We start from the raw sequence: 21745 nt of genomic DNA, 5'->3' as shown, positions 1-21745 counted from the left end.
CCTTCCTGCAACCCTTGGAGCCCACCAGGACCGAGTTAACCCTTAGTGTTCCATAGAGCCACCACCCATTCAGAATCGAACAAATGGAGGTTCATACAACACTCCAAATAACAGAGCTCCCATTCTTCACACGTCTTACCCACAGGTAAAGGGGCCTTGTCTGTATTACTGTGCAGCCCATGTTGGTGGGCCATGAATAGCTCCTGGCTAGGAACCCAGCACTTTGAGCTGGACTTCTCCTTAGGTTGCTGCCTCTGAACCTCACTCGTGGCATTCCCATTCTCTGTTTTTTCCACCTCTGGCTAGTAAATTTAGTCCTCTTGGGAGTTTTGGTTAAATCATCCAAGGCCTCTTCCAACAAGACTACGATGGGCTATGTTATGGGCCTAAACAGTCAGTCATGTTCTCCTAATCTCATCATGGACGTTGAGTGTCTATCTGAGCAGCACTGAGCTAGCAGGGCCAGCAGGCAAAGGGTTAAGATACTAAACAGAGCTCCAGGTATTTGCACATAATCTAAATGATATGATCTGTTCAAATGCCAGCCCAGCTGGTGTCACTCCCCGCCCACATCACCAACCAATTAGCCATCCCAACCACCAAACAGAGGAAAATAAAGTACCCCACCAGCCCCACGTTCCAGGGGATTGATGGGCCTTGCAGCTCTTCCAGGTGCTATACAAAGAGTGTTCTGGACAGAGGGGACAGTCGTATCCAAAGCTGAGGGTCCTTTGCAGAAAACATCCTGCTGCCAGTTCCAGTCCCCTCCAACCCAGGGGGCTAAACTCTTGGGTGCCTCAGGAGATCATTTCTCAATGCTGTGCTGGCTGTGCCAAGGCCGCCATTGCCTACACAAACAATTCTTCTGCAACCACTTCATTTTGGAAGTAGTCTCTTAGGCCTGATCTACACGATGAGACTGCACCGATTGAAGTAAACTGGCTTCTGAGGCCTGGTGCGCACACAAACCTGCCCTGTTTAACTAACACAATGTTTTAGACTTACTTTTAGTTAAACGGCTGCAAGTCTGTGTGTAGAGTGTGCCTGTCTCTACTTAGTGAAATCCATGCAACTCCCTTGTGTGGAAAGTTTCAGTTGGTTTGAGTACCCACACAAGGGGATTGCATGGACTTGAAGGGGATTTAGAGCCAGTGTAGTTAAAACAGTGTATTTCTGTGTGTAGCCCAGGCTGAGCTTTGCTGCGGTGCGTTCTGCTGCTCTACTTGCACTAACGTTCAAACAGTAAAAGCGTTGCCAAATTATTCAAAACTTCTAGGAACTACTTCTGTGCCAAACCTCCCTACAAATTGTGATGTTCAAATCAACTTCTGCTTCCCCCAAACAGAAACCTCTGTGTTCATTGTCAAGAGGAAAGAAGATGTCAGGCTGACTGCTGGGAGTGGGCAGAAACAGGCCTTTTTGGCAAGACTCCTAATGAAAAGTACTCCCTTCATTTGTCGCTGTAGAAAGCGAGAGCACCTCAGGAATCTGCTTAAATAACTGGTGTGTATTGGGTTGGGGAGAGGCAGGAGATGTGGAACCTCAGCACTAGTAGGTGAGAAAGGGGTAGAATCTCCCATTAGGAGAGGGCTCGTATTAGATCTTGTCCCTAACTAATTTGAGACCTGTCCTTGAGTGTAGCAGACAGTAATCCGCTACAGTAAGTTCCATTCCTCTGTGCAGGCTATGAGAGAGCTTCTGCATCAAACGGAGAGGCTGTCTCCCATGACGTGTATTAAATACCCAGGTCAATCTGATCTGTTTCTGGTTTCTCTTTGTATGGCCTGTAGGGCTTCCGTCCAGGCTTAATGTTTTGTGCTAATCCCAATTTTCTGTGGGACCATTTTTTAGGACTCACTCCACCCACAGAAAAGTCTGTCTTTTCTGCATCAATACTGAACAATAGGCCAGTGTTTCTCTGTTGCGCTTGCCAGGGAAAATAACCTTCTCCCTTTATCTATTGGTTGTTCATTTCATCATAATCTTAAATGATCCCTATTAATGCATTTTGCAGAGGATTTTAGCTGAATATTTCAGACCATCTTCTTAGGTTATGATTAGGAATGTGGGCCTCTTAGAGACACAAGCCTTTCCCAGACTCTGGCATTACTGTTACATTGGCTGCTCCTGCATTTCTCGTCCATCTTGGCTGGGGAAATCATGTCTCAAGCAGCTTCATTTGGTATTTCAAGTAATTAAATTGTAGCTCTGTATAGGGGGTTGATAAAAGCCTTTCTGATCCCCCTTGACTGGATAACTATCCCTCAGAGCATTAGCATGGTTAGGGGTATATCACATGGGCTACAACCTGGTCTCCAGCAGATGAGCAGTTGATTCCAGCTTCTCCCCTCTGCTTATGCCTGTGCTCAGGGGAAGGGCTAATGAGAGAGTGGAGGGATGACCAGGTACCTGTACACCCCCAGGTCCGGGCACTGGCTTGGTCCGTAGGCTACGGAGTGTTTTCCAGTTACCACATTTTGACTTGATTATAAAATTTCTGTGGTGCCAACCAAACCTTCCTGAAGGTTCCCGTGTCTGCACTGTTGAGTCATGCCGCAGGCCAGGAGCTGACTTTCTGGCTTCCCACGTGAGCTTTCTGTTGTGCTGTTGTATACCTCAGGCCTCTTTCAGCATTTCCTGTCCAAAGGCTGCATACTTCCCTCTTGCATTTATAACTGGGTTGTGTTTTCCTTCTCTCATGCCTTAGGGAGTTCTTCTAGTCAGCTAAAGGGATGCATAGGAGAGTTTGTCTCAGTTTTCCCAGCTACTTCATGCTGAGCATTTGACGGCATTGGGTATATGGTCAGAGTGATGGTTTCCCTGCAGAATTGGTCACTTTCTTGTGCTGTCACCCAGTGCAAGGGAGTAAAAAACCTGCTACAAATCATATCTTCCTGTATTGTAAAACCCCATGGGTTGGCAGAGGGGGCTAGATTTCAATTTAGCAGCAGTTTCTAAACCTCATGGCTTTGAGGCTAACTTATCATTTTCTACCCTAGCTTTGTTTACCAGCTGGCCAGAATAACTGCCTCCATGACTGCCCAGAGCATTCAGACAAGATTTATTTTCACCTGTTGGCCCATTGGATTTGTAACTCCATCCACACAAACTGTGTGTATATTCAACCTTGTCACACAACCTGGGAACAGGACTTCCCTCTCCCTCATTCCCTGGTAGCTAGAGAACACCCCTTCTAAGGGGTCCTTCCTCCCATGGGAGCTCGCCCTTCCTTCTCGACACCCTCCTGAAATCGCTTCCTCCCTTGTCCCCAGCCACCAATGTAATGGTGTCTCCCTGGGAGTTCACATATGGGCCTCCCTCATGTAGGGTGGGGAGCAGGCAGAAGGCCACAGAGCTGGCACTGGCTGGGCCTCTGCCTCTAGCTCAGTGGTTCTCAACCCGTGGGCCTCATGCAGCCCATTTAGCACACAGCTATGGCCCAGCTCAGCTGTGTGCTAAAGGCCACAGGGGCTCCGGGTCCTGGCTCCTCATGGTGGGCTCCAGGACCCAGGCTGCTGGCTGCCACTGGCGCCCACCTTGTGAGCTCAGGGTCCAGGCTGCCACCCAGTCCCACACAGCAGGGTCCAGGGTTGCAGCAGGAGGCCGGCTGCTGCACAGCCGTGCACGGCGGGGTCTGGGGTCAGGATCCCTGACCCCACACCAGGCTCTCCACTCTTGGCCCCACTCTGTGGAGTGTTCTCTGGCTGGGGAGCATGGGGCATAGGGATTTGTGGGGAGGGCTAGGTGGGGGGCACTGTGGTTCTCTGCCTGCAGCCCAGGTAACACTTTGTGGCCTACAATGATAAGTAGGTTGCTCTAGCTGGTGTGTGCCCTCCCCCTTGTACTGTTGGCCAAAGGGAGATGGGGGAGATGCTTTTACAGGCTCAGTCTGGCTGCTCTACCCTTACGGGGGCTTCCTGCTGGGCTCTATCTGGGCCCCCAAACATGGCTATGCCTCAGGGGCTGCTGCCCTCCCTTGAGACTGACTGTCCCAAAAGCCTGGCAGATCTCCCTGCCAGGAAACTGTTCCTTTGCTCAGCTTCATCTTGTTACTCCTCATCCTTCCCCCACCCAGCCTGAACAACCCCTCTCTCCTTACACCTGCTTATCGGTGACATCTCCCTCAGACCTGATCCCTGCTGATAAAAGCCATGGCTGCCTGTGGAGTATAAATACTGGGATGGGGCTGTGTTTAGCCATTGCTCAAGCAGGTTACACAAACAGTAGCTTACAAGGTAATCTGAGGGCTTGTCTACACTGGCACTTTACAGCACTGCAATTTTCTTGCTCAGGGGTGTGAACCCCCTCCCATGCTGCAAGTTTCAGCTCTATAAAGTGCCAATGTAGACAATGCACCAGTGCTGGGAGCTATGCCCCTCGGGGAGGTGGGTGGTATGCCATGACTACCGCTTTAACGTTGCCAATGAAGATGTGCCCTAAGGTACACTGAGATGTTGACCTTTATTTCTGTGACTTATTTTAGGGCAGGTTCTTGGCTTCCCCTCTCCTGGTGTGAGCTGCCAGTGCTAGGTGAGGCAGTAGTCCCCATGTTCTTCTTCCCACACTACCTTTCCTCACATCCCAGGGATCCCTCCAGATGCCTCACCAGCGCGTTTGTCTCCCCGCCAGTTGATGTAGATGAAGCCAGCACTCCATGACTGAAGAATGCTGCAGTGAAGGTAGCTGTGGAGAAAGGGCTCTGTGCTTGCCCTGTGCTGAAGGGAGAATGGGTGTCATGCTAACTGCTTTGCTGGCCTTCGTTGCCCTTTGCCGCATTCAAGAGCTCTGTTAAACCAATCAGACCTGGGGCTCTGGGGCTGGGATGCTGCGAGGGTCAAATAACAGAGGTCCTTGGCTACTCCAGCTCCAGGACTCTGCAGCAGATTAAAAAACCTCAGCTAATCAAACCAGCCCCTGCCCCATAATGAGATCTGCCAGGCTTCTACGGATCATCTTTTTATAATAGATCCTTCTTTGATCCCTCGCTAAGGGATGGCTTTTCCCCACCTCTCCCTGGGATGGCAGCCATTCCTGTGTACCTCTTGCTCCCTGCTGGCCACATCTCATCCACCAGAGTGGTCCCATATTGCTTTACTGATACGTCAGCCTTTAACTCCTCCTCTACTTCACTCCTCTTGTGGCATACTTCCGGGATGGCTGCTGTGCTACAGCTGCTCAGAACCTGGTGGCTGCCTGTTGAATTGGGTTAGCTGCAGGGAGCACATTGCAGGCATGCTCTGGAGAGCTCGCCGGCTCCCTCCTCGCCTAAAACATAGTGTGCTGAGAAGGAGCCAAGAGCCCTATGGAGTTTGGCACTCACTTCTTTGTCTCCCTTCTAATGCACCCATATATTATTTGACACCTGCTGATGTGCTCTGGCTAATGGTTCCTTGAAGTGGGTATCTGGGGGCTGCTAGATGGGGATCTTCACTGGAAGGCCTTTGACTCTGGAAATCATTTTCCTTTTTGGAAACCTGAGTTCAGAGCATAGTTCAAAGCAGATCTGCTCCCTGAGGCGGCTGCCTGAGCGTCTCCCAGGGCAGTCTTTTGTGTGTGTGTTCCAGCTTAATTAGGGACATGAGTATCTTTAGTTTGGTCAGTCACTAACTTTGTAGTGTAGAGTCAATAAATCATTGAAACTGAATTCTGCAGGGGCTCTGTAGGCAGACTGTGTGTGTGTGTGTGTGCGCGCGCGCGCGTGTGTGTGTGTGTGTGAGAGAGAGAGCGCTGCCCTCTTGGCCAACACACCCAGACTGTACCAGGGACCTCCAGAGCTAAAAGAATGACCTGACCTGTTACAGCTTGAGCTAAAGAACTGTACCTCTGTAGCTGGGGGCTGTAATGGTTCGTATCCTCTGTGGATCAGGCACAGAGGGGCCCTGTAACACACACCATTGGGTTACATATGTACATGCAGCATGGGAATTCCTAAACCATGGGATCGGAAGCCCTGAGTTACGTAGCTATGACTCTCTCAAGGGCTTGAAAGTGTTAAATCTTCTCATTGTGATCCATGTAGTGTCATAAAATTATTAAGTAACAGTTAAATGCCAGGATTCAAACTGTGCTGTAGATTGGAAAAATGTCAGGTCCAAATGGCATTTCATAGACGTATTTAATTTAGTAAAGTATTTCAAGGAGCTTTTGTTTCTCCTTTGTAACAATTTTGAAAATTGGTTCTTGACTTATAGTTTTAAAGAAAACGCTGTTAGGAAAAATCACACTTCAGCAATTTCTTGCCTGTGCTACTAACACATGAAGCTTTTGAACCGTAAGAACTCTGTAAATTTACTTTTTGTCATTTATACAGTCTTATTTTTGAAGTTCATGCAGCCTGAGTAATGAAAATAGCTAGCCAATGTTACTGACTGGTTTTCCCACACTGTTTGTATTTGTGTAACCTTTTGTGTAGAGATGGACCCATACTAAACCAACAGCCCTAACATTATGGGGAAGATATTCTTGACGTTTAAATTTTGCACCTCAAACCCATCACAAGGCCTGAGGCTCTCATTCTCAAGGCAAGTGAAACCCTATTAAACACTGAGCAGATGAAGCTAATTCTTATCAAAGGTTTTAAAAAAAAAAAAAAACAAACAAACCCCAAAAGAAGCAGAAGTGCATGCTGAGGCTTTGATCCTGCCCAGTCTTTATTCTTCACCCCCAGTGTTTCACCTATTGTACCATGTGCTCATTAAGAAGATAAATAACTTCAAAATTACAAGGCAGAGGGCTGTGTCTTGGGAAGCCAGATTGATTCACACATTAGGAAAATGCTTCTCGGTGCTCAGTGGCCACTAGCTGTTCTGCTCCTGAGGGACTGGGTGAATTTTCTATGGGATTAAGAGTGACAATTTGACATACAGGCCCCACAGCAAAGGGAACTTGTACATTCCATGCAGTCGCTATGTTTGGGGAATGCGTTCTAGTGGGATTCTAATATGTACAGCGAGGCAAGGTATTCTGAGGCAAAGGTGAGGGTAATTCACCCTGGAAAGCATCTCTCTTTTTTTTTTTTTTTAATGAGATTACAAGTTGATAAAGGTACTAGTGCTGAAGTAAAATACTTAGATTTCTACAAGGCATTTGACTTGGTACCATGTGACATTTTGATTAAAAACCCTATAAAGATATAAAATTAACCTGGCACACACAACATGGATTAAAAGCTGATGAAGTGATTGGTCTCAAAATATAATTGTAAATTGGGAATCATCATTGAAGGGTGTGTTTCTAGTGGGCTGCTGCAGGAATCGCTTTTGGCCCTCTGCTATTTAACATGTTTATGAGTGATCTGGAAGAAAACATAAAATTATCACTGATAAAGTTTGCAGGTGCAACACAGATTGGGGGAGTGGTAAACTTGTCACTGATAGAGCAATTTGGATCACTTGATAAGCTGGGCTCAAGCAAACAGTATGTGTTTTAATATGGCTAAATGTGTACATCTAGGAACAAAGAATGTAGAAAGAAAAGGAGTACTTGTGGCACCTTAGAGACTAACAAATTTATTAGAGCATAAGCTTTCGTGAGCTACAGCTCACTTCATCGGATGTAGATCATACTTAGACAATGGGGGGCTCTATTCTGTTAAGCAGCAACTCAAAATGATTTGGGGGTTGTGGTGGATGATAACTGAACGCTGCTGTGACCAAAAGGGCTAATACAATCCTTCGCTGCTTAAACAGGGGACTGTCAAGCAGGAGCAGAGAAGATATTTTACCTCTATTTGGCACTTGTGTGACTGCTGCTGTAATCCTGTGTCCTATTCTAGAGTCCACATATCAAGAAGGTGTTGATAAATTGGAGAGGGTTTAGAGAAGAGCCACAAGAATGAGTAAAGGATTAGAAAGCATGTCTTATAATGATAGATTCAGAGCTCAGTCTATTTAGCTTAACAAAGAGAAGGTTAACAAGTGACTTGATCACAGTCTGCAAGTACCTACATGGGGAACTAATATTTAATACTGGGCTCTTCAGTCTAGCAGAGAAAGGTCTAACCCAACCCAGTGTCTGGAAGTTGAAGCTAGACAAATTCAGACTGGAAATAGGCTGTAAAATTTTAACAGTGAGGGTAATTAACTCTTGGAACAAGTATTGCTGTGGATTCTCCATGGTGGGCAATTTTTAAATGAAGATGGACTGTTTTTCTAACAGATCTGCTCTAGGAATGATTGTTGGGAAGGTCTCTGGTTTGTGTTGTACAGGAGAGGTCAGGTTAGGTGATCCTAATGGTCCCTCCTGGCCTTGGCATCTCTGGATCTGTTTCCCAGTTCCGGCCCTGTAGCTGCCTGCCAGGACTGCAGTCTCCACACTGCTCTGACCCTCTGCAGAGTGCAGGGTGGGAAGTGTAATCTGTTCTCATTGGCTGCTGCCTCATGGTGTAGTGATCGGCTCATCTTACCCCAGCAGACACAACCCTCTCCTGAAACAAATGGGCTTCTTTGGAGTTTGTTGCCAGGGAGGGAGCGTATAGGGGGCTGCTGATGTAATAATGTGTTAATGGCACAGGAATTAAATGCAGCCAAGTAACACTTGAGGCAGGAAGCCAAGCCATCCTGGAACAACCCCAGTGAGCACTGAAGTTCAGTAACTATTGAGGGAGGATCCTAGGGCTTTACTCGCTTTCTGAGCCTCCCCGTCCCTTGTGGGGTGACTGTTGTACATACTCCCTGATAGGCAGCATGTGGCACACTTTACCCCAGACAGCTTGGGGCAGGGGAGCAGACACACTGCTCGCTGTGTCCTTGGCTAAAGCAAACCTGCCCTGCTGGCCAGGACAGAATTCTGCTGGCATTGGAGCATGCTGTGCTGCGTGTCAGAGCACCCAGCTAGCATGCTCCACCTGTGGTCTGGACACGCTCCCTCCTCATGTAACTTGCCCCCCTGTGGGATTCATCTGCTGGGTGTTTCTACTAATGCTCTTCTGAGGGCTGTATCTAGGTCATGCCCTGTTGCTTGAGTGTAAGTGGAAGAAGCAACTCCCCTTCTCTGTTCTCACTGAGAGAGTCACATTCAGTAGAGGGCTGGATTCAACTCAGTCACTGAGAAACTCCGTGGCAGAATCAAGAATGGAATTCTGGGGCCAATTTCTTACCTGGTCTAAGCCAGTGCAATCCTTCAAGTCAGCTGAGTTGCATCAGCTTTACCCCAACTCTGAAGAGTTCCTCAAGTCTCTCTTGACCCTGAAATCCTGTCTACACAAGGTCACACTCAAATTGCCTAGTTCAAATTACCTGTGTTGGCAATGTTGACAGCGTTATGCAAGTAGGTTGCCATCTGCTGCCACGGTTAAACCTCCTGTCACCTAACCTCGCTCAAAGTCGTTCTGACTACACAAGGGTTCCCAGTGTTGCTCATAGCAGCAGAGCTGAACTGGTCTTAGCAATGGTGGGAAGTGTCTGAAAATTGCCTCTAGTGTTGACAGGGCCCAAGCCTCCTGTACTAATGATTAGCTCACTTCCCACTCTTCATTTTACTCTCTCCTTCTTGCTAGAGGCCACGCTGGCACCTGTGATCAAGACGGAAATCCATTTTCAGTTGTCATTGATTGAAAGATCTGTTGCCTGTCGCACACCTGTGTGCAGATGGGAGTAGTGCTTGGGCAGCATGTATGCATATGCACACACTTCTGTAGGCACATCTGTCCTTTCATGTGTAGATATGGGTGTCCAGAGAGCAGGCTGAGCTAGGGCTCAGCTGCTACCTTTTGTAGGCTGTAGATTTTCAGATGCTTTAAACTGCTGGGTCTGTGCTCCCTAGTTAGAATATTCTTTGTTGTGCCACAACCGTGCAAGCATTGTTGTTTGGGCAGTGTCCATCAGGGGAGAGTTCCAGGGAGGGCTCTGCTTCCCTGAGCAGGGGGCAGCATGCAGCTATGGTTCTGCCTTCTCCCCAGAGGCAGCACTTGTTGTGCTGTCCGGAGCCATGTAGGATCCATCCTGGATGCAGGTGAGAAGGAGCCGGAGACTCATGATTCTGGAAAGATAACTAAAGCTTGTGTGCAGACAGGATCTGGTAGAGAACTGCTCAGTGCTGTCTCATTGGAAGGGGCCAAGGTTGTATATTCCTTTCCATTGGCGCTAACTCCGCGCAGTGGGGTGGGAAGTCTGCTGGCTGGTATTGTTTGCATCCCCCATGTTAACCCTTTGACTAACCATGAGCCGCGCCCCGTGCACTTCACTGGGGTGGCTGCAGCATGTTCTCAAATTAAAAACAAATCGCTTGGTATCTTGCTGCCCTGCCCAGTATGTCAGCAAGCACTTCCCTGGGATGCGGCATTTTGCACTTCTCCTCTCTCTGAGTAACAGCTCTCAGCTTTTGTCCCATCACCACGTCTGATGCCAATCATGACACATTCTGAGCCTCTAAATGTGTGCTTTGTCTGTGGCAGGGAGCATTCATGTTAGTCAGTGCAGACCCAGTGGGGGCTACAGACAGGGCAGTGCAGTGTAGGCGAGCCAATTAAAAATCTTTGGGTGCTTCTTCGCATTACCCCAGCAGGCAGGGAACTGGGAAAGAGGGGAGCCTTCCCTGTCCTACTCCGCTCCTTCATTTTGCAGCTGTTGCAGCATGGGGTTTCCGTCCTGGCTGTGGCCGAGTCACCAGTGGTGACGCTGGCCTGGATTTCCAGGAATCCACGTGTGCATGCCCCACTGGAGTGAGCATGTGCAAGGTGCAGCGCGGCAGATCTGGGCTTTCTTCTCCAAAGCGTGTGCTCATGATGGGATGCACCGCATGAGTTTCTATGTGGCAGGGGTGCCTTTGGCTCTTGCCATCTGTACTGTTTGTGATCCTCCCAACCCTCGGAGACTGGAAATTCAGTGCTGTTCAGTGAATTCTGATTGCTTCCATCCATGCTGTCCTGTCCCAGAGCTGGGTTTCAGCTTGGCTGTGACTCTGGATTAAATCCTACTGCTATTGCGAGTTTGGCTTGAGGTGAGAAGGGTGGGCTTTGGCCTTTTCTGCTCAGAAGGGCAGCTCGTTAGAGACTATAGGCTGTGCTGAGAGCTGCACTGAAGATGCACAGCTACTGCTTATCCTTGTAATCCTCTCCGAATGAATCTTGATCTCTGTTTTTGCAGGGAAGGGAATGAACCCGGGGATTCTATGAAGATCTCATACAGCGAGTTGTTGCACAAGGTCTGCCAATTTGCCAATGTTCTCCGGGAACAAGGTACCTGACTTAGCTCACCTTTATGCTGCTCTGATGTGGGAGGTGGTATTGCTTAGAGGCAAGGGCACCAGATTGGGACCTGGGAGACCTGGGTTCCCAGCTTTGCCACGGGCCTGTATTCTGTGCACCCGTTTCCACATCTGGAAAATGGGGATACAGATACTGACCTCTGTAAAGTGCTTTGAGAGCTACTGATAAGCACTATACAAGAGCTAGAGATTCTTGTTATTAAATCCATTACTGTGTTTAGTTAGGTTATAACCGACACCTTGCTAGGAACTTACTAGAGGTTTTGATGATAGCACTGGAAGCTGGTTACATTGGTACCTCTTTAAAGGGGTATTGCATAGAGTGGCACCCTGTTGCAGTAACCATTCCAGGTGCCTTACCAAGAACTTAAGTGATTACAAAAGCAAAGTTTGTGCACACACACTTGTGCATCTACATATACATGGCTTGGAAATCGCTGGCATTCATACTGTTGCCATTTCAATATAAAACTTTGAAAGCACTTTTGGTTCTTTGGCTTTATACATCATGATGACAATGCCAGTCAGTCATTACTCTCCAAGCTAATGTCACTGGAAATTTTCAGTGGGGGCCTTGCATCCGTATTAAACACATTAATGCATACAGGGTTAAACATTCAACCCAGTGGCTCCTATTAGCTAGCTTTAAACTCACAGCTTCTTTGCATGTGGCAGTGAGGTTGATTAACATTCTGCTAGCTTGTGGTTTTGTATCCTATTTCCCATCTCCTGTAGTGGTTGTTTCCTATGCTTTCTCTAGGAGCAGCAGGACACAGATCTCTGCTAGCCTCATGCCACTGAACTCTTAGCTGTTCCACCGGCCTGCTGGCATGGGAAATATCTTCTGTTTCTTTTTCACAGGCATAAAGAAAGGAGACAGAGTTTCTATCTACATGCCAATGATGATTGAGCTGGTTGTTGCCATGCTTGCCTGTGCCAGGATTGGAGCGCTTCACTCCATTGTGGTAGGAGCAACTGCTGGGAATTATGCTAAATTCAGAGCCAATGCTTGGGATATAGATAGTTTTTCTGTGGCGGAGTGACAGAGGGCTGCGAAGAGTTGTTAAGCTGGGCAGTGATTACGAGATGGATGGCGGCTAAAATTGAGGTTCCATTTCCTATCCCACTTGCCCTCGCTAAAAGACTTGAATTTAAAAGTGGAGCAGCTTTTTGCTTTGCTCTGCGAGCTGTATTGTGGTAGGAGCCTGGAGGGGGCCATCACCTTGCCCTTCTCCAAAGGGAGCCTCAGGTATTTGAAAAAAGAAAAGGATGACTTGTGGCACCTTATAGACTAACAAATTTATTTGAGCATAAGCTTTCGTGAGCTACAGCTCACTTCATCGGATGCATTCGGTGGAACTCTGAAACCTGTCAGGTATTTGACTAGCCCATTGGAGCCCAGTGCGCCTCCTGGCCCTCTGGCAGTATCCATTAGTGCTCGTAGGCTCTCTGTTGCCTTTTTGAATCCTGTAATTCCCAGCATTTCAGCATCCTTTGCTGCTGAGTTGAATGTGTTCTTTTGTCAGTTTGCAGGTTTCTCAGCAGACTCCCTTTGCGAACGGATTCTCGATTCCAATTGTTCTCTCCTCATTACAGCAGGTAAAATACTCCCCTTCCCCTTGTAGGTCTGTAACCACAGCGTTAGCTGTGGAAATGCGTTGTTTTAAAAACTAGATTAACTATTAATGCAGGGAAAATATATTCCTGCAAATGGGGAATTCTGTTCAGATGGGGTGGGGGAAGGAGTTGTTTCTGAATAGAATTGCCAGTTCCGGGGTACGTTCTGCTAGCAAATATGCTTTAGTACCTGTTTCCCCTTTCCTGATAAACAGCAGAGAGTTAAAAGCAGTTGTGCACTTTGCTCAGTGGCTTGTGTTGCTGTCAACTCTTCATAGCAAGTGTATTTTCAAAAACTAACTTTGCGTCACCTTTTCTCTTTGAAATAAATTGGATGCTCCTTGATGCAGTTTCCCAGATGCATCATTTATGTGGTGCCCTCCCACCCCTCCGGTAAACAGTAGCATTTAGAATAAGTTCAGTAATGTGTTGCTACACATCTTAATTTGTAAAGCAAGATGTCAGTCTGTCATAAATATAAAGGGAAGGGTAACAACCTTCCTGTAAAAAGAAAAGGAGTACTTGTGGCACCTTAGAGACTAACAAATTTATTAGAGCATAAGCTTTCATGAGCTACAGCTCACTTCATCGGATGCATTTGGTGGAAAAAACAGAGGGGAGATTGATATACACACACAGAGAACATGAAACAATGGGTTTATCATACACACTGTAAGGAGAGTGATCACTTAAGATAAGCCATCACCAGCAGCGGGGGGGGGGGGGGGAGAAGGAGGAAAACCTTTCATGGTGACAAGCAAGGTAGGCTATTTCCAGCAGTTAACAAGAATATCTGAGGAACAAACTTCCTCGTGGCTGGACTTTACAAAAACTAGACAAGCCATTTACAACACACACTTTGCTTCTCTACAAAAGAAAAAGGACACTAAGCTATCTAAACTACTACATGCCACAAGGGGCCACAACAGTGGTTCCCGTAACCCACCCAGCAATATTGTTAATCTATCCAACTATACTCTTAGCCCAGCAGAAGAATCTGTCCTATCTCGGGGCCTCTCCTTTTGCCCCTCCACCCCCACGAACATGATACAGTTTTGTGGTGACCTAGAATCCTATTTTCGACGTCTCCGACTCAAGGAATATTTTCAACACACCTCTGACCAACATATTAACCCACAGAGACCTTCCTACCAACACTACAAAAAGAAGGATTCTGGGTGGACTCCTCCTGAAGGTCGAAACAGCAGCCTGGACTTCTACATAGAGTGCTTCCGCCAACGTGCACGAGCTGAAATTGTGGAAAAGCAGTATCGCTTGCCCCATAACCTCAGCCATGCAGAACACAATGCCATCCACAATGCCTCAGAAACAACTCTGACATCATAATCAAAAAGGCTGACAAAGGAGGTGTTGTCGTCATCATGAATAGGTCGGAGTATGAACAAGAGGCTACGAGGCAGCTCTCCAACACTACTTTCTACAAGCCATTACCCTCTGATCCCACTGAGAGTTACCAAAAGAAACTACAGCATTTGCTCAAGAAACTCCCTGAAAAAGCACAAGAACAAATCCGCACAGACACACCCCTAGAACCCCGACCTGGGGTATTCTATCTGCTACCCAAGATCCATAAACCTGGAAATCCTGGACGCCCCATCATCTCAGGCATTGGCACCCTGACAGCAGGATTGTCTAGCTATGTAGACTCCCTCCTCAGGCCCTATGTTACCAGCACTCCCAGCTATCTTCGAGACACCACTGACTTCCTGAGGAAACTACAGTCCATTGGTGATCTTCCTAAAAACACCATCCTAGCCACTATGGATGTAGAAGCCCTCTACACCAACATTCCACACAAAGATGGACTACAAACCTCCAGGAACAGTATCCCCGATAATGTCACGGCTAACCTGGTGGCTGAACTTTGTGACTTTGTCCTCACCCATAACTATTTCACATTTGGGGACAATGTATACCTTCAAGTCAGCGGCACTGCGATGGGTACCCGCATGGCCCCACAATATGCCAACATTTTTATGGCTGACTTAGAACAACGCTTTCTCAGCTCTCGTCTCCTAATGCCCCTACTCTACTTGCGCTACATTGACGACATCTTCATCATCTGGACTCATGGAAAAGAAGCCCTTGAGGAATTCCACCATGATTTCAACAATTTCCATCCCACCATCAACCTCAGCCTGGACCAGTCCACACAAGAGATCCACTTCCTGGACACTACGGTGCTAATAAGCAATGGTCACATAAACACCACCCTATATCGGAAACCTACTGACCGCTATTCCTACCTACATGCCTCTAGCTTTCATCCAGATCATACCACACGATACATTGTCTACAGCCAAGCTCTACGATATAACCGCATTTGCTCCAACCCCTCAGACAGAGACAAACACCCACAAGATCTCTATCATGCATTCCTACAACTACAATACCCACCTACTGAAGTGAAGAAACAGATTGACAGAGCCAGAAGAGTACCCAGAAGTCACCTACTACAGGACAGGCCCAACAAAGAAAATAACAGAACGCCACTAGCCATCACCTTCAGCCCCAAACTAAAACCTCTCCAACGCATCATCAAGGATCTACAACCTATCCTGAATGATGACCCATCACTCTCACAGATCTTGGGAGACAGGCCAGTCCTTGCTTACAGACAGCCCCCCAATCTGAAGCAAATACTCACCAACAACCACACACCACACAACAGAACCACCAACCCAGGAACCTATCCTTGCAACAAAGCCCGTTGCCAACTGTGTCCACATATCTATTCAGGGGCATCATCATAGGGCCTAATCTCATCAGCCACACTATCAGAGGCTTGTTCACCTGCGCATCTACCAATGTGATATATGCCATCATGTGCCAGCAATGCCCCTCTGCCATGTACATTGGTCAAACTGGACAGTCTCTACGTAAAAGAATGAATGGACACAAATCAGACGTCAAGAGTTATAACATTCAAAAACCAGTTGGAGAACACTTCAATCTCTCTGGTCACTCGATTACAGACCTAAGAGTGGCTATCCTTCAACAAAAAAAGCTTCAAAAACAGACTCCAACGAGAGACTGCTGAATTGGAATTAATTTGCAAACTGGATACAATTAACTTAGGCTTGAATAGAGACTGGGAATGGATGAGTCATTACACAAAGTAAAACTATTTCCCCATGTTATTTCTCCCCCCCACCCCACCCCACCCCACTCCCCACTGTTCCTCAGATATTCTTGTTAACTGCTGGAAATAGCCTACCTTGCTTGTCACCATGAAAGGTTTTCCTCCTTTCGCCCCCCTGCTGCTGGTGATGGCTTATCTTAAGTGATCACTCTCCTTACAGTGTGTATGATAAACCCATTGTTTCATGTTCTCTGTGTGTGTATATCAATCTCCCCTCTGTTTTTTCCACCAAATGCATCCGATGAAGTGAGCTGTAGCTCACGAAAGCTTATGCTCTAATAAATTTGTTAGTCTCTAAGGTGCCACACGTACTCCTTTTCTTTTTGCGAATACAGACTAACACGGCTGCTACTCTGAAACCTTCCTGTATACAGTGCTATAAAATCCCTCCTGGCCAGAGGCACAATATCCTTTTATCTGTAAAGGGTTAAGAAGCTCAGATTACCTGGCTGGCACCTGACCAGAAGGACCAATAAGGGGACAAGATACTTTCAAATCTGGGGGGGGGGGGGGGGGAGGCTTTTGTCTGTCTCTGCTGTGTGCTTGCCAGAGAAGGATCAAGAAAGCAAGCAATCCAACTCCATTAGAATTAGTAAGTAATAACAAGGAAATACGTTAATTTACTTTTGTTTTGGCCTGTGATTTTTTTTGTGCTGAGAGGAAGGTGTATTCCTGGTTTTCTTTTTGTAACTTTAAAGTTTTGCCCAGAGGAAATCCTCTGTGTTTTAAATCTGATTGCCCTGTGAGATTAGCTTCCCTTCTAATTTTACAAAGGTGCTTCTTTTACCTTTTTTCTTTCTAATGAAGTTCTGTTTCTTTTAAAAGCCTGACTGATTTCTCTATTGTCCTAAGACCCAGGGGTTTGGGTCTGTGATCACTTTGTAACCAATTGGTTAGGATATTATTCTCAAACCTCTCCAGGAAAGGGAGTGTAAGGGCTTGGGGGGATATTTGGGAGGAATAGGAACTCCAAGTGGTCCTTTCCCTGATTCTTGTTAAATCACTTGGTGGTGGCAGCGTACCCTACAAGGGCAAAGAGTTTGTGCCTTGGGGAAGTTTTACCCTAAGCTGGTAGAAATAAGCTTAGGGGGTCTTTCATGCAGGTCCCCACATCTGTACCCTAGAGTTCAGAGTCGGGAGGGAACTGGAGTGCATTGAGATTTGCATATTAGTCCCCTGCCTTTTGCCCAACCATGTTCTCTGTAGCACTGGTTATGTTATTAATCGACCAGAGAAATTGGAAAGGCCTATTAGATCATGCAGTCTGACAGTGTAGGATTGTTCCCTACAGAACATTTCCAGGTGTTCTGGTCAGCCTAAATGTGAATCTCTCCCAAGGAGGGGATTTCACAACTTCCCTTGGAGGAGTCTTCTATAGTTCAATTGATCTTGTTAGGCATCCTTCCCTGACATCTGCACAAATATTCTCTTCCCCATTTTGTTTAGTCTCTTCCAGTCATCCTCCTGGAACCATTCATTCCCCTCCTTAATACCAATGACCTTCAAGTATTTGTAGGCTGTCCTGGCTAGTGAGCCAGTTTAATGATTCACTTACTGTTTTGTAGATGCCTTTTATAGAGGTGATAAGCTGATTAACCTGAAGCAGATTGCAGACGAGGCCCTGCAGAAATGTGAAGACAAGTAAGTTCCTGTTCTCCTGGAATGAGGGGCTCTTGGTCAGCTGAGGCATCTTTTTGGTATAGGCCTAAGCCTACTAATACCCATTTGGAGAGTGATTAATCCAAAGGGTCTGGAAATAAAGTGACCAGCACTTGGAGAGCCCTAATGTCTGCCCAGATATATACTTATAAGACACTGAGAAGACACCTCTTTACCTTGAGCTGCTGTTCTACATGTTCATGTTGTACCTTGTGCACCTTATGGGTGTGCAGGCCATTTGGTCTCATGTGTAACATGTGCTCAGTAGCCATTGATGGAAGCTGATCTCACCTGGTGCCCTCTGACTGTTTTTTTTTGTTGTTGTTGTTGTTTGGCAAAAAGCAAAACAAAAACCCAGACAATTGACTGAAGTTTTTCCTTTCCAGTTACCTGGGAAAGCTCCTTCCTGAGCTGCTAGGAAATACAGTCCAGGGATCTGGCAATGACCTGGGGAAGGGAGATGAGTGGTGGTGGGATACAAGATGGAGGTGCAAGTCTCTCACCGGCAGTGGAGTAATGGTGAATGCTGAGCCATTTGCTGTAGTAGTCTTGCCGTTGGGTTAGGTTTCAGTTAGATGTTGAGGCTGAAAGCTCAGGTGCTCAGTTAGAGGGAGAGACACAAGGTGAATCCAATACGACTGCGTGCCCTCCCTGCTTTGCCCATTAGCTCCCTGAGAAAGCAGCTGTGGGAGCAAGCCGGCCTGGGTAACAATACATGCCGTTACTGGTGGAATGATAATTTTCAGCAGGAACTAATCGCATACAATCAGCATGTTGGCCTCACAGAGCTGTGCAGCTCCCACGTGCTCAGCCAGTGCAGTGAGAGCCTCGTTCTCTCTGCAGCGGCCTGTATAATGGGTCTGTGGCTGTACAGGAGCGGGCTAATGACTCCTCCTTTCCCTTCGCAGAGAGTCCCCTCTGAGAAACTGCATTGTGGTCAAGCACTTGGGAAGGGAGGAAGTGGTGTCAGATGGGATATGTAGCAAGTCGCCACCTCTGAAGAGGCTGTGCCAGGATGTACAGGTGGGTTCCCATGGGAAGCTAGGGGGAGGGATTCCCTCATTGCTCTGGCTGTGAGCCCAACAAATTGATCAGTACAACCACCAATGCGATACGTCTCTGGGCTTTTATGTGTGCAGACTCTTCCCTGTTGTGTGTTCCCTCCCCTTGGGATTTGTGGTGCAATGTGATCTCTCAAGAACCACCACCCACCCACTAAAATGATTGAACACCTCCTGGCACCCTGCTGTTTCCTTTAAACCCCCTGGCAGCTCCCCAAAAGGAATGGCTGGGGTACCCACGTTGGTGCAAGATTCCACCAGCTGAGCAGCCCAGGAGCTAGAAGGAGATGTGTTCCTCTCTCTGGCAGAGGAATTGTCCTTCTGAACGAAAATAGCCATCTCCCCTCCCGGGCACAATGACAAGTCTCCCCAGAAAGTGCCCGTAACCCTGAAAGCTGAGTCTGATTCCCAGCCTCGCCTCTATCTCCCTGCCGACAGCATGGGGAGAGGGGGCTGTATCAGCTGAGCAGTGGCTTGAGCTGTGAGTAAATGGGAGCTTTCACTGAGTGGCCTGGAGGCAAACCAAATGCATAGTATTGTAGTAGCTGACTAGAAAGGTCACACAGCTGCAGTTGCTGGGCACGTGACATTTGCTTCTTCAGGCAAGGCACAGGGTCTTGTTTTATCAGTAAATGTCCAGCTATCTCAGAGGCAACCAGTCTGCAAGGCCGGGCTTTCTCCCATCTGAGAGAAATCAGCTGCCTATAAAATTATTTTAGGGACCCTAGGGCAAGTGCCCTCTCCCCTTGCAGATGGAGCTGAAAGCAGTGCAGCTTGGCAGGGTGGGGAGAGTGGAATTCTCTATGTGATTAGCAACTTCATTGCATTCTAGAAGATAGCTTGTCTCTCTAGGGGAAGGATCGGGCAAGGTCTCCCACCTTTGGATAGGTCCCTGGGCATCGCCCTGCACAGCCTGACACTTATGCCCTATGAGATTTCAGTCTGTTTTTAGCATGTTTCCTGAGTGCAGTCTTGTCTGTCCCCTCTGTGGTGGGAGAACTCTGTGAAGTGTGGGCCTTGCTGGGCCTGAGAGCTTGCTGCGATTCTCCAGCACAGCTGAAGGTGGGCTAAGGAGCTTGGGGCCAGATGCCTGGAAAACACTTCAGGCAGGGGTGGAAGCCAGTGGCATGCAGGAGACTGAAAAAGGAGGGAGATGTTCTGACCATGGTGTATTTGAGGGGGCGTGCAGTCATGCTGTGCACATGCACACTTCAAGAGACATGCTGCCAATCTCTGCCTCCTCTCACTGGAAGGAGACGACAGCCCACTTGTGGAGGTGGAATCCCTCCTTGCCAGTTCCCCAAGATTGCAAAAGCTCCTGTTAGTGCCTTGAGGCTGTTCCTTCTTCCCTGTTTGCTAGGTGCTTTCACAGGTCAGTGCCTGTGCTGTCCGTCACATCTATGGTAGAGAATCCAACGGTCCCAAGTGTGACCGGAATGGGTAAGAGACTGAGTGGTTGGGAGAGCTGCTATTCTGACATGTCGTCATGGTAGCTGACCACTGTAGAAATAGTGGGAATACATTGCAGGTTTGAGGCTTGCTCGCTCAAGTGTGAAAAGTAATCTCTCATGCTCCAGTGAGAGGGCTTAGAGAATGCTCCTTGGGGATGTTTTCAAGGTAATAGTCCATATGCACGTTTCAAAAAATGTGTGCACAGCAGATGAGGTATTTGCATGCATGGATGTGCAGGCTCCAGGTTGGATAGGCATGCTGGTGATCTGTGATGGTGGCACTGTTTTGTAGGGGGCAGCATGTCCCCCTCTTGTTCCTGATAGTCTGGCCATGTATGTTAGTCTTCACTGCGACTCTGGCCTGTTAGCCATGCTGGGTAGTTCTAAATACCGGGAAAATAGTGGGCACACTTCATTTTAAATGAATAGATTAACTGCAGCCTAGGGTTCTGCTTCCGTTCATCTGATCTATGGGCTGTAGTCTGTCCTTTCTCTCGCCGTGGAGGCGCCTTCCTTCACACTGGGTACAAATTGTCTGGGCCCTGCTTGTCAGGGTGTGCTTGTAACCTAGGGCTGAGTTACTATTTGTCAATTCCAGAAGGGTGACGGATGCTGTGGGGTGCTGTTCATTACTCAACACCTCCTCCTGGTAAATCCATTCAAGCGCTCTCTGAAATGCTGATATTTAGTCCTGGGTCCATACCTGTCCCCTTCCACCTGCACTTGATTCTCCTGCACTGAACGCACCATGTGAGGGTTAAATAGCTGTGTAACTGGTTTGTGCTTTTACTCCCAACGGGCTGGGTGCACACTCGGAGGTGGTGGCCTGCACAGTGCTTAGCAGAAGAGGCGAATCTCTTGGGAGTGAAACAAGTGGAAACGAAGGGCAGGCATTCATTCAGAGCGTGCATCCTGGCTGAGTGTCCGTCACCCTGAACATAGGAACCTGTTGCCTGCTGACACTAGCCCAGAAAACTCCCTGCGTGCACAGAAGTGGACAAAGGCCCAATGTGGATCCTCCACTTCTCAACTCACACACCCTCTTTGTGGATTTTTAACAGGAAAAAGAGACTGAGAGCTCAAAGAGATTCCATCCCAAGGTATTTACATCTAGCAGCAGCTTCCCCTCTCAGCGCCTCTGCCCTTTGCTTCACTCTGAGTGCTCCACGTCTCTAACAGCTCTCTCTCTCTCTGTCTGCACGGCCACATGTATCTTCCTAATCAGGTTACCATGTTACATGTTAGTGGTAGACCCACTGACCCCCTTGGCCGTAGTTACCCCGGGTCTGCAGACCAGTCCCTTGGGATGGGGTGGGGATGCTAACCTTGTTGTATTAACGTTTTAGAAATCTTCTGTAGTTGCATGAATGTGCAGAGACATAAATGGAGAAACAAATATCAGAGACTCTCGTAATGTGGGTCAGGGTTTGTTTGATGGTAATATCCCTGCCTGTTTCTTTCCCCTTCATAAATGGCTAGTGCAGAAGCCCTAGTTATATTTTGATGGTGTGGAGTGGAGTGGAGAGAGCAGCACAATACACAACATGCTCATGGCAGATATACGTGCCTTGTGTCCAGTATTAGGATGA

At 47.6% G+C, this 21745-nt stretch overlaps 1 protein-coding gene across 3 annotated transcripts in view; it reads left to right on the top strand.

Moving 5' to 3' along the window:
- The window catches only part of ACSS2 (acyl-CoA synthetase short chain family member 2), a 79592-nt gene that overhangs the window by 36427 nt on the left and 21420 nt on the right, over positions 1-21745 (top strand). For 2 of the 3 annotated variants that reach the window (XM_038369544.2, XM_038369543.2), the window contains exons 3-8: positions 11085-11176; positions 12067-12170; positions 12732-12804; positions 17551-17626; positions 18553-18667; positions 21218-21256. In XM_038369544.2, coding sequence (XP_038225472.1) covers positions 11085-11176; positions 12067-12170; positions 12732-12804; positions 17551-17626; positions 18553-18667; positions 21218-21256 — 499 coding nt within the window. The remainder of the gene's footprint in view (positions 1-11084; positions 11177-12066; positions 12171-12731; positions 12805-17550; positions 17627-18552; positions 18668-21217; positions 21257-21745) is intronic. The other variant, XM_038369545.2, reaches the window with a different exon arrangement.

The sequence above is a fragment of the Dermochelys coriacea genome, chromosome 13 (assembly GCF_009764565.3).
Source record: "Dermochelys coriacea isolate rDerCor1 chromosome 13, rDerCor1.pri.v4, whole genome shotgun sequence".
NCBI classification, from domain to species: domain Eukaryota; kingdom Metazoa; phylum Chordata; order Testudines; family Dermochelyidae; genus Dermochelys; species Dermochelys coriacea.
This window is presented reverse-complemented; position numbering and strand designations above follow the sequence as displayed.